Source organism: Lontra canadensis, unplaced genomic scaffold (assembly GCF_010015895.1).
Source record: "Lontra canadensis isolate GAN:19392208 unplaced genomic scaffold, GSC_riverotter_1.0 scaffold42, whole genome shotgun sequence".
Lineage (NCBI taxonomy): Eukaryota > Metazoa > Chordata > Mammalia > Carnivora > Mustelidae > Lontra > Lontra canadensis.
The window spans coordinates 309,434-322,827 of record NW_022631036.1 but is presented as its reverse complement, the minus strand read 5'-3'; the positions used below and the strand labels follow the sequence as shown (position 1 = coordinate 322,827).

General features: G+C 34.0%; 1 protein-coding gene across 1 annotated transcript in view; it reads left to right on the top strand.

Moving 5' to 3' along the window:
* The window catches only part of GPR137C (G protein-coupled receptor 137C), a 65,365-nt gene extending 53,483 nt beyond the window's left edge, over nucleotides 1-11,882 (top strand). The window contains exons 4-7 of the mRNA XM_032871101.1: nucleotides 6,023-6,172; nucleotides 7,657-7,782; nucleotides 7,966-8,084; nucleotides 9,042-11,882. Of these exons, the coding sequence (XP_032726992.1) occupies nucleotides 6,023-6,172; nucleotides 7,657-7,782; nucleotides 7,966-8,084; nucleotides 9,042-9,219 (573 nt within the window). The 3' untranslated portion in view covers nucleotides 9,220-11,882. The remainder of the gene's footprint in view (nucleotides 1-6,022; nucleotides 6,173-7,656; nucleotides 7,783-7,965; nucleotides 8,085-9,041) is intronic.
* Nucleotides 11,883-13,394: the final 1,512 nt, after the last annotated feature.

Sequence of the window (13,394 nt, the reverse complement as noted above, 5' to 3'; positions counted from 1 at the left end):
AAGGGGAAACTAGGAAAATTTTTAAAAAGAGAGAGAGACAAAATAAGTGGAAGGACTGCAATAATAAAGATAATAGAAATAAGTGAATCAGAAAACTAACAATAAAGAAATTAAAGCCAAAAGTTAATTCTGTAAATAGATAAAAAAATTTCATGTACAGAAAAAAGCAGAGTGAAAATACAAACTGCCAATACCATGAATGAAAGAGGGAATATCACTATAGATCTTACTAGGCATTAAAAGAAAAATAAAGGAAGGTTATGAACAATGCTTTGTGGGTAAATCTGACAACTTAGAGGAAATGGACAAATTACTTTAAAAATACAACTTAACAAATTGTTAGAAGACAAAATATAAAATCTGAATAGCCCTTAATTTTCTTAAGGAAATCTAAGTTGTTATCAGAAATTTCCCTCAAAGAAAACTCTAGGGCTAGATGGTTTCACTGGTTAATTTTATCAAATATTTAAAAAAATAATAATAGCAATATTAAACAAATTCTTTTGAAAATAGAGAAGGAAGGAACATTTTCCAACGTACATAATGAGGACAGCATTACTGATACCAAAACTTGACAAAGATTTACAAAACAAATAAAAATTACAAACTAGTGTCCCTTATACTTAAAGAAGCAGAATCTAAGCAACATATAAAAAGAATAATAAATCATGACCAAGTAGAATTTATCACAGGAATGCAACATTGGTTTAACATTTAAAAACCAATCAGTTTAATTCACTACATTAAGAAAACAAAGAGAAAAAAAATAATAAATTGAATAGATGTAGAAAAAGCATTTGACAAAATTTAGCACCCTCCATGATAAAAAAAAAAAAACAGAATAAAGAATATAAAGAATACTAGGAATACTCCTCAATCTGATAAAATACCTTCTATAAATACCTACAATCAATATCATACTTAAAGTATTATTTTGTCCCTAGAATTGGAAACAAAGCAAGGATGCCCATTCTCACCATTTCTATTCAATATTCCAAGAAAACAAACAAAAATAAAGAAACAAAAGTTATAAAATTGGAAATAAAAAAGTAAAAATGTCTCTAAGTGCAGACAACAGAATTGTTTATATAAAACATCTTTTAAAATTTAATATTTAAATAACTAGATAACTACTAGAACTTTGAATGTATCAAGTTCTCAGGATACAAGGTCAAAATACAAAATTATATTGTATTTATATATATATCAAGAGCAGACAGTTAGAAGATGAAATTCAAAAAACTAACCCCATTTATATTAGCATCAAAAAACCCAAAATACTTAGAACAAATTTTCCAAAAAACAATACCTCTATACTGAAAACTACAAAATACTGCTGACAGAAACTAAAGAAGACTTAAATCAGTGGAGACCATTGTTCGTGGATTGGAAGATGCAGTATGGTTAAGATGGCAATTCCTCCCAAAATGATCTACAGATTCAAACCAATCCTAATCATAATTCTACCATGAGGTTCTTAAAAACAGAAATTGGCAATTTTATTTTTAAATGTATGTGAAAATGAAAAAGACCTAAAAATACTTTTAAGGTAGTGCTTCCTAGTAGAACTTTGTGTGATGATGAAAATATTTTATATCTGCCTTATTCAGTATTGTAACAAGCCATATGTAACTACTGTGCACTTGAAATGTTGCTATTGTGAAAGAGGATTTGATAATTTAATTTTTAAATTTTTTAGTTAAATTCAATTAATTAACATATAATATATTACTAACTTTTAGAGGTAGAGTTCAGTGATTCATCAAATGCATATAACACTCAGTGCTCATTATATCACACGCCTTCCTTGATGTCCATCATGCAGTTACCCCATCTCCCCCACCCACCTCCCCTCCAGTCACTCACAGTATGTTCCCTATAGTTAAGAGTCCCTTACAGGAAGTGCCTGGGTGGCTCAGTCAGTTAAGTATCTGCCTTTGGCTCAGTTCTGATCTCAAGATCCTGATGAGATCAGAACCTGATCAAGCTCCATGTTAGGCTTCCTGCTTGGTGGGCTCTCTGGTTCTCCCACTGCTCCCTCTGCCCCTTCTTGCCCCTCATGTGTGTGTGCGTGTTCTCTCTCTCAAGTAAATAAATAATATAATTTAATTTAAATGTAAATACTCACATGAAGCTAATGGCTATTATATTAAACAATGCAGAAAGAAACCCTGAAAAAGCAGGGACTTACACTACATGGCTTTGAAATTTAGTATAAAGCTACAATAATTAAGACTGTGTGACTAGCATAAAAGAGGCAAACAGAGCAATGGAACAGAATAGAAAGCTAGAAATCAATTCACACTTATAAGGTCTTTTGATTTATGACAAAGGTGCTAAAGCAATCTGAAGGGAAAATGGGAGCTTTTCAACAAATGAGGCTGTAAAAACTGAGTATCTAAATGAAATAAAATGAACCCCTAACTTCATTTCATACTATACTCATACAAGAAAATTTTTAAATGGATCATAGACCTAAATATAAATGAAAAAACTCCAAAGCTTTTAGAAGTAAACACAGAAAAACTTCTTTATAACTTGGGAATAAGCAAAGATCTCTTAGGTCATAGAAAGTATTCAGAAGGAATAAATTGATAAATTAAGCTTAATTAAAAGTTTGAATTTCTCATCCAAAGAAAAGACTAAGAAAATGCAAATGCAAAGCACAGACTTCAAGATAATATTTGCAATACATATTTCTGACAAGGAACTCATTTCCAGCATATATAGAGATCTTCTACAACTCAAAAAAAAAAAAAAAGATAACCCAATTTAGAAGTGGTCAAAGATATGACTAGATTTTTCACAAAGAAGATATACAAATGGCCAATAAGTTGTTGGGGAAATGCAAATTAAAACCAAAATGAGATACAACTATACATCTACCAGCATGGCTAAAATTAGAGAGCTTGAAAACCCCTATTGTTCTCTAGGATGTGGAGCAACTGGAACTCTCGTACTTTGTTGGAAGTGTAAAAGTGTACCTCCATCTTGGAAAAAGATCTGGCAGTTTGTTATACAGCTGAACTTATACCTACCATATGACCCAGTAATTCCATTTTTAGGTATTTACCACAAAGAAGTGAAAGGACATGTCCACAAAACTACTTGTATAAGAATGTTTGTAGAAACTGTGCATCAACAGATGAAACTCTCATATAAACAATTTCATCTAATTAGTAGAATTAGTGTGGTCAACTGTCCTGGTTTCTCTGGGGCTGAGAAGTTTTCTGGGATGTGGAACTTTCAGTGCTAAAACTAGGAAACTCTTGAGCAAACCAGGAGGAGTTGGTCATTCTAATCAACCACCTGAGCAATACAAAGACCAAACTACTGAAACATCCAACAACATGCATGAAGCAGAAAACATTACGCTGACTGAATGAAACCTACAAAAGAGTTCATATTCAATGGTCCCATTTATTTGAAGTTCAGAACTAAGTTATAAAAACAGAAGCAGGAGAGTATATGCCTTTGAGGGTTTGGCTGATGGGGAAGAGGTATGAGGAACTTTCTGGAGTGATGGCAATGTTCTCTATTTTGGTAGAAATTTGGGTTGTATTGGCGTATACACATTTGTCAAACAAAACTCAGTGAATGATAAGTTGAAATTTCTGCATACCTGCATTTAAAAATACCTGTAAACAAAATTGAACTATAGTCAATGATATACATACCAATATATTAATAATAGGCATCCTGGAGTGAGGTGTAACTCTTCTTTCCTTGTCTGGTGTGGAATTTCCGAAAAAGTGCAGGGATACAGGAAGGGAAAATAAGATCTTGAGGACTGCTCCTGAGTGGAATTGTATGTTACGACTCTATCCATTTTAGGAAGATTTTCTTTAGCTTTTGACAACAGCTTCCATGTTGCAGAATCCTTTTTTGCTTTGTTTTGTTTTGTAATTCTGTGTTTTGCAGGAAGAATCTTCTTTTGTTTTCTAAATTAGTGGGCTTCTTTCATTGTTATATGTATGTAATTTGTCTGTAATCTTGTTTTATTAATTACCTCAGTGTTATTGATTCTTTGCTCTTTTCTAGTAATCTTTTTTTTTTTTTTTTTTTTTTTTTTTTTAGTTTTTATAGTACTCATAAGTATGAGCAGAATCTCTCTCTATATTATGTCTGGGATCAAGCCCATTTAGTGGTCATTTTATTCCTCTGTAAAGTTACTTATGATTATTTTAAAGAATGGTAATGCTTACAGCATTTTAAGTTTTTGTTACTCAATGTTTCTTTAATAATACAGTACTTCTAAAATTGGATCTGGATTGATTTTAGATTAGCTTTTTTATTAACAGTTTTTGGGGGGATTCACAAAAATAAAAATGCACACCATAGAAAATTTTAGACTTGACTTTAGAGAATTTTAATCTTGCTAGGGTTTTATTTATTTTCACACACACTTTTTGTTATATTAGTGACTAAGTTTAAAAAGGTACTCTCTCAACATCTTTCAAGGTATCTTTTATCTTTTAGTTCTCCTTCTTCTCATATGCCCCTAAAATGTGTTGTTCTTATATATAAAGAAGTAAGTTACAATAATGGTTCTCAATCCTATCAAACCCAGCACAACCCTCTGATAAGTATTTTTAATAAACTCTTTCTATCCTGCAATTAACAATTTATTAATCTGCCTACACACATAACTTCAAAAATTCAACATAATTGCCCTGGGTATAAATAGGAAATAAAAGGAAAGCAATTGACCAATATTTCAATATGTAAATTTGGGGGCATGATGTACTAGTCAGATGCTTGTTATTTGTACACAGAAACTGAATGGGACAGCTACAAACACAGACTGTTACAGGGTATTGTGTTGGTGCCTTACACACCACACACAGTATTGCTGTCTGTATCACAATTTCCCAAATTTTGGCCATTCTTGATAAAGTTCTGAACAAAACGAATTACAAATTTCCCTCAGTTTACATGTTATATGTATGTCTGGAAATGTTGGCATCTATTCAAACTATACAAACATAAACATTGTTTATATATAAAACAATTGGGTTTTAGCCCAGATCATTACAAACAGGTTTTTCATCTTCATGAATTTCTAAGAGGACCCTGGAAAGTTAGAGAAGTTTAGAGAGGAATTTTCTCATGTGGAGAACTCTCCTGTGAATTGCGGATCATCTAGCCTCCCCTGCCCTTGTGTGCTAAATGCCATCATGTGACAACCAGAACACAAACTTCCAAAACACCACACTGGGTGTTTTTTGCAGTACGTCTCTTTGGCAATTGTGTCACTTCTCAGAATAATGTTTTTAATGCATAAGATAAATAGGATTACAAAGGAAACCAATTATATTGAAATATCGACCCCAGATTAATAATCCTTGTAAAAAGGTGATACTGCACCTTTTTCCAGAATACACAGTCAAGTTGAGTGTGACTATGAAATTGTGACTAAGTAATAAATTATAAGGTTTTCTATTTGGGGAAACAACAGAAGTCTTGCTATTAAAATATTGTGGATTTGAAAGTGCATTTGAGTGCCAACATCATTTTGTTGTCAACATAATGACTTCAATAAGGGACTAACATCAACTCTTTAATAGAATGAAGCAAATAACATAGGAGCTGTATTTCTATTCTAATTTTGTATCTCATTAGAAATTAAGTGTATGAAATGGAATTTCCTCTATTTCTATTTCTTTTTCTTCTATTTCCCATTCTTTTCTCATTACGATTAAACTACTTCTCTTAATTAATATCGATTTCACCAATTTATTTATTCACATATTACTTAAGGGAGTAAGGTAATCATGGCAGGACAAAATCTTCCTCCAGCTACCATTGGCCAAGTTGGCAAATAACTTATTTGAATTAATAGGGTAGTTTAAACACAAGTGGTTCTAAGGATAGGAATTGCAAAGGAGGATAACCAAGAGTTTATTCCACCAAGTGCTCACTCAGCGAGCTCACCACTGCAAGTGGTGACTCTGTTGAATGTGGATGAACAGCTTGTGACAAACGTGTGGAGTGCCATGATGACGAGTTTTATCTCTTCTAGGGTATGTCTCTGTGCCAGACCGTTGTCGTAGGCTCTGTAGTCATTCTTCTCTACTCTTCAAGAGCTTGTTATAATTTGGTGGTGATCACCATATCTCAGGATACATTAGAAAGTCCATTTAATTATGGCTGGGATAATCTTTCAGATAAGGTAAGTAGCTACCATGTATTGCTAATCTAATAATATAATAATGAAATTAGCATTAACTAAGAGAATATTTTAAGTGTTTGACTTCCAAACATTTACCTCTGGCTATAACAATAACCATACTTAAAGTTTATGCTTAATTGGGGCGCCTGGGTGGCTCAGTGGGTTAAAGCCTCTGCCTTTGGCTCAGGTCATGATCCTAGGGTCCTAGGATCAAGCCCCACATCGGGCTCTCTGCTCAGCGGGGAGCCTGCTTCCTCCTCTCTCTGCCTGCCTCTCTGCTGACTTGTGATCTCTCTCTGTCAAATAAATAAATAAAAATCTTAAAAAAAAAAGTTTATGCTTAAAAGTCCTCATTTACATGTGTCACTTAAAATCATTCTTCAGAGAAAACTTCTCCCAAAGGAGTATTTTCTTTTCTTTTTGTGGATAACACTAATAGGGCCATAAACCTATTTATTGGTCATAACCCTATATTTTACTGTTTTTTTTTCAAGGATAGTGTTGAACTATCTCTAGCTAAATTGACTGCCTGTCATTAGCTAGTGAATATGGGTATATTTTTAACCTGTTAGGATGAAATTTATTCTCTCAAACCAAAGACCTACATATAACCTAAATATTTGGTTTGGTTTTAGATACTTAAATAAGGATCTTTTCTGAAAATCTGGTATTATCAGTCACGATCATGGGAGAGCATTCATAGTTTCTGGGTGTCCAGATGCTTGTTCTAGTAATTCCTGGTGCTCTAGCTATCACATTTAATCCCAGCTTTCTCTGTCCCCCTCCTAAAAGTTCAGTTTGACATAGCTTCATGTCATGTCTTTACATTAATATAACTTTGTGCTGAATTTAAGACATTCTGGAATATCATTTTATCAGAATTTCAGTTACCTTTCTAAAGAAAATGAATTCTCTTAGTTTTTTTTTTTTTTCCTTCCTCAGTAAGGGAATTTTCACCTGTAGTTCCAGCTGGCAGATTCTCTTCACTCCTTTTGCCTCTTCTCTCACCCAACATCTAGCAGAATAAAAGCAAATTGAATATGAAGTTTAGGCCCCAAAGCATTCTTTCTTTTTTTGCCCCAAAGCATATTTTTAAATAGTAGTGGGGCTGAGCTACTTAACATGTGACATTTCTCTACAGGTGTAACTCAGTAGGTGCTATTAGGTTTGCTATGTAGTAGCTAGAACCAGTCCTCTCTTTTATAACTCTCTTCAGACTTTGGAGTCTAGAAATGAGATAATTTCAACTTACCCATATATTAAAAATATTTTCACAACCAAAAAGTTAATAGCTTTTTCTTTTACTTAACATCAAAGCATTTTTATGTCCTTTAAAGGACATAAAACCACAAACTATGGAAAATGAATTTAGAAATTTATGTGCCTATAGTTGGTGTGTTTTAACTTACCCTACCTGAAGCAAATTGTGACTGCTTATACAAAAAAACAGGTTTAAAAATGGCCCTGTCATACTCTGTTTACAGGCTCATCTAGAAGACATAAGTGGAGAAGAGTATATAGTATTTGGAATGGTCCTCTTTCTGTGGGAACATGTGCCAGCATGGTCAGTGGTACTCTTTTTCCGGGCGCAGAGATTAAACCAGAATTTGGTATGATATCATAATATTCCCCAATGCCTGTTCCCCTTATTTTTATAAAAATAATGGAAAGTTTATATCAATTTTCTGGGGGTTTGGGGGGCAAAGCTTAAAACTAAAAAGCATTCTAGATCTCAGCCTCCTTTCTTAGTTGAAAAGAAACATTCATTATGCTATTTAATACTTTGTTCACAGGCACCTGCTGGCATGATAAATAGTCACAATTACAGTTCCAGAGCTTACTTTTTCGACAATCCAAGACGATACGATAGTGATGATGACTTGCCAAGACTGGGAAGTTCAAGAGAAGGAAGGTAAATGTACTGAATTAGTACTGAATAGATTGACAAGAACAAACCTAAGCTTTAACCCAAATATGAGAAAGGTAGATTGGGTGCCATATGTCGGTAAATAAGATCATTTAACCTGGATCTTAGAGCATTAGGCATTACACACATAGAGGGACCTATACTATAAAGAACTGTCATCGGACTCTAAGTCCATATATTACCTTTATTTGGGAAATGCCTCTGTGTGTAAAATGGGACCATCTCATTTCAGGTTCCGTGTTGGTTCAAAGCTGGCAGGGGTTGATGAACAGGGAAGGAATACAATTAGAGTGATTATGTTTCCTTATTTATAGTGCTATTCAAAACCCACCAAGAAACCCTGGATGAAACTCTCAGGAAGCTTAGTGGCCATAGAAAATCGTGTGTCCTTCTTATTCTAAAACCATTGCAGCTCTGTACCATTAGCTGTGTATCAGGGCAAAGTGAAAGGCTAAATGCATACCTCCATAATGCTTTGAGCTTGGTAATAGCATTTTCTGCAATTTTCACTTCAGTGGACAAGTTCCTTAACCCTTATTTTTTAGTCTGCTCTTCATCTGTAAAATAGTGGCAATAGAGTTTATCTAATGAGATTGTTGTGAAGATTAAATAGGGTATGTGCATGTATATACATTATTATGTATATACACACACAAACATGTCCTAAAATAGAGCCTCGTCCTTAATAAGCACTATATTATTATCTGATAATCAAGTTCTAATTCTGATGTATTTATTCTTTTGTAATATGTGTTATAAAATCAAGGATATTAGATAAAAGTCATTACATTTTATAGAAAGCTACTATGTTATTTGGCAAAAAACATATTTCAACATATTTGATACTTTTTAGATTATAAGTCATCGAATGCTAAAAATGCCAACGTGCCCTATATTCTGATCACCATCCTATGGCCTTTTTGCCTTTTTTTGTTGTTGCAGTTTATCGAATTCGCAAGGTTTGGGCTGGTATGGCACCATGACTGGGTGTGGCAGCAACAGTTACACAGTTTCTCCCCACCTGAATGGACCTGTGACAGACACTGCTCCATTGCTGTTTACTTGTAGCAACTTAGATATGAGCAATCACCATAGCTTGTATGTAACACCACAAAACTGAGAGCATTTCAGAGATGTGATTCCACCATTGTCTTACATGAACGTGTATATTCGATGTGTTTAAATTCCACCTACATAAACATTCCATTATCTGTCGCAACTGAAAACAAAGCCTGGAAATGTGGCTGTGTTCAGCAGAGGACACACCTGTTACTTTTGACTTCATACAAAGTAAAGTAAAATGGGAAGTGTGGAGTGGGAGAAAAGAGGGATTCGATTTTAAGGCACTTGATGGTTGCAAACACCCTGACTCTGGAACATCACATGCATATTTGCATATTTGCACTTTTATCTTTGTCCTGAAAGAATACACCGCAGTCCCCAAAGTCACACTCCAGTGTTCACACTGGGATATTACACTGTACACCTAATTAGGAGGCAATTTTCCTATGAAAAATCAAAGCCTGTATATTCAGTGGTGTATTCTATGCAGAATTTTTACCCAATAAAAATTTTACAGTGTGAACAGTGCACAGGATTAAGGTGTAACAATGTATCATTCTTTTTTAAAATCTAAAATATATGTAATCATTGAAGATAGTTCTTTTAAGCATGATTGTAAAATACCAACTGAAATTATTCAATCATTTTTTTTTAAACGACCATAGTAATCCTTTTCAGTGATGACTGGCAGTGTTCTTTGGAAGGCCACAGGCATTTCTTCAAGAAGAAAGTATACCGGTGAAAATTATGTGGCTATTTTGAGTAGAATTGGTCAAGTGATTATTTTGTATGATTAAGATATCTGTAGTAGTTTAAGCATGATTCTTCAAGAAAGCAATAGTGATTTTTGCATAGGGATATTTTGGTAGAAACTTCTTGGGACTAAACAAGTTTACAGATGCATTTAAGAATTATTCATAAAATGTACGATTCTAAGTTAAAACATGAGTACATTTTCAAAGCATTGGATTTAGCTGAACAAGATATAGCTGATTGTACCTATTGAATCAGAATTGTCCTCAGGTAAATTAAATCATGATACATTATTGCAGTAAACTCAAGTGCAATACTTCGTAAGACATATAATTCCTCCTTTAGTTTTCCCGTTTTTATATCTTGTAAATGAGCAAAGCCAGATCAAATTTAATTCAAATTAATTCCAGCACTGAATAAGCAAACTGACGCAAAGGTACTAACTAGGTAAGTATAAAACCACTGTTTAACAATATTGAAATACTACTAGAATTATATTAAAACTGTCTTGAATGTCCTATCCCAAATCTAAAAAAATATATATATGGTAGGCTAAGGTAATAAAGGATTTTAAAATGCACTTTCTACCAGTATCTATACGGAAAGAAGTAGATGCTGAATACCTCAAGATGCCAAGGGAACAGGCAACATTGGGAAGTTGTCACAACATGCTTAAAGACGACCAGCTACGTAAAATTGTCTGCTGATCTGTTTCTTCAGAACTGAACTAATACAACTGTCCTTTTCTGTCTTCTACTTTGGTTAGAAAGTTATGTTTTATTTGTACTCTTAAAATACCTTTCGATGGAAAAAAACACCATTCAATGTTTTAATAATTGCTTATTTAGTAACTTCACAAAAGTTTAACAGGAACAAAAGAAATTTTTAATACTTTCGCTCTTTTGAAAGGCTGGTACATAGCCAAAGAAATTCCTTCTTTTTATCATACAAAATGATTTTGAACTCAATCAGAAGCATAAACCTAGCTATGTTACTTTGGCTTTGTTTATAAGTTCTCTTGTTGTGACCAAATTCTTTAAAAATGTATAGTACAGAAGTTAACCTTAGTATTTACATGACAACGTAACATGCACTTAACTGAGTATATTTTGAGGACAACTTCAGTTGCTAAATTTCTTTTCAGAATGCCAACTATTTATTTTCCTAATAATGTTGGGTATCTACCTAGAACTATCTGAAAAGATATCTCTGTGAATCCTTGGGGTTCAAAGTAAATAAGGTACATTTTTTCTAAGGCCTCCCTAGGTAGTTTTCCTATTTGACCAGATAAGCAAAGGTTACTTTAAAAAAAAAAAAAAATTCCAGGTAAAATATCTTGGTTCTTTCAGCTACATTTGTGGATTCTTCCAAATTTCAGATTTGTATATTTCTTCTTATCCCTAACTAGGGTACCTGAATTCTTACATTTGTCTCCTTACACGCATCTCCCATAATACATCACCAAAGACAAAGAAAGATAAGCTTCTGGCCCAATTATTTGCTTAAAAATTCCAAAGCACTAGGAGCACTTTAAGTTTGGTCTCGAAAGAAGGAGTTGATGAAATCAAAGGGCTACCGATTCCCTGCTCATCCTGCACTGAAGCACATGATGACAATTTCAGACCTTCTTTTTCGGTTAATTAGAATGGTGAATTTCATTGCTTAAGTGTGTAATTCTACAGTGATTAGCAGTACTTGTTTTTATTGTTTCATTTGGGTGGTCATTAATTTTGAGACTCTTACCACTCATTATAGCTGGTTGTAGTTTTATGAAAGATGTAATTTATAGTTAAAGTGGCTTTTTTATGCATAGCTGCCTTTTTTATTGTTTAACAGTGTTTCTCAGCTATACAGTCAGTTTCAAACTGGTCATAAAAGTATAGCTGTGGCCAATGAATGTATTTATTTGTTGTTTCACTAAATGGTAACAAAACACTACTGTTAAAAATAAAAGTGTTTGTGCTTTTATTTGGTGCTCTGGTTTGCTTAAAACGTTTCCATTGACAACCCTAAGTTTCTAGCATACCCAGGGAAGAACCCTAGTGCTACCAAAGAAAAGACAAAAATATCAGGAATTACAAATGACAGTTTGTTGTTAGTGAGCTTATATTTACATCTGGACATTATGTCCCTTAATGTTATACAGATTTTATGTGAATTTGCACCTTAGTTTAAAATATCAGTATGATTTCGATAGTACATTTATTCCAACATTAAGCTAAGAAAAAATCTTTGTAATGAAATGACTTAGAACACCGCTCTCCTTCTCCTTCAATTTTAAGCAGGAATAAATTTAGCTAGGCCATAATGTTGGGCAGTTATTCTTTGATGATTCAAGAAATTCTTCAGTGATGTTGTTGCCTTTTCCCCTCAAAGAATAGTTCTTACCATTTTTTCCATAATAGACTCGCTTCATAACTTGCCAAAACCACACCAAATTTTGAGCTTTACTGACCTTCCCCCAATGTCATAAATCCTTGGGAATCTATTGACTCTTGTCGTAAAAAATATTCGGAGTGAAGGTCTGACCTCTAGTACAATAAAATTGTCATCTGAAAAGCAATTTATTCAACAAACATTTATTAAGTGTTCATATGCCAAAAAATATGCTATGGAGATGCAAAAGTGGGTAAAGTTCCTTTTCCTGCCCTTAAGGAGCTCACATTCTAGTAAAGGAGGCTTAAAAGAAAATACAGTACAATAAGTGACACAATAGAGGTAGGTTGTAATTACAGTGGTGATATTAGAGAGGCAATTAGAAGATACTCCTTGAGTGGAGCAAGAGCGATTTCACAGAGGCAGGAGTTACAGTGGTCTGCAATGAGAAATGGGCATTTTCCAGGTAGGGAAGGATGGCTAGAGCACATGATGCAAAGAGAACAGCATGCACCAAGGTGACCCGGCACATTTGAAGCACTATGTGTTTTATCAAAGCATAGTGGCTGGGGACAGGACTGGGAGACATGTCAGAGGACCTTGTTTGAGTGCTTCTAGAAAGCCTACTGTGACAGTATTGTGGGGTGTATGGGAGGAGATAGTCTGGGAACAGGGAAGCAGGCCAGTGTAGTGCTCTAGATAAGAGCAAAGAAAAGGGAAAGTAATGCATCAGACATGTGGAGATCAACTCCACAGTGCTAACACACTGACCAGATAGGGAAAGATGCAGAGGAATGAGCCTGGAGAATTTAGATGATGATGGCTCTGAAATTAACCAGAGTAAGGATCACAGGCATAAGAATAGATTTGGGGGGAAAATGGTTATTTTAAGACCCACAGATATCTGTGGGACAACAGTAAAGACATGTTATAAACAGATGGATTGAGAAGTCTGGACTAATGGTAAGAACTTGGACATCATTGAGTCATAACTACCCAAGAGTGAGAAGTAAGTGGTGGTGAAAGTCTGAGGAATAACATTTAAGGCATAAATGAAAAAAGCCTTAAAAAAGGACACATCCAGAAGCCCACGAATGAAATATA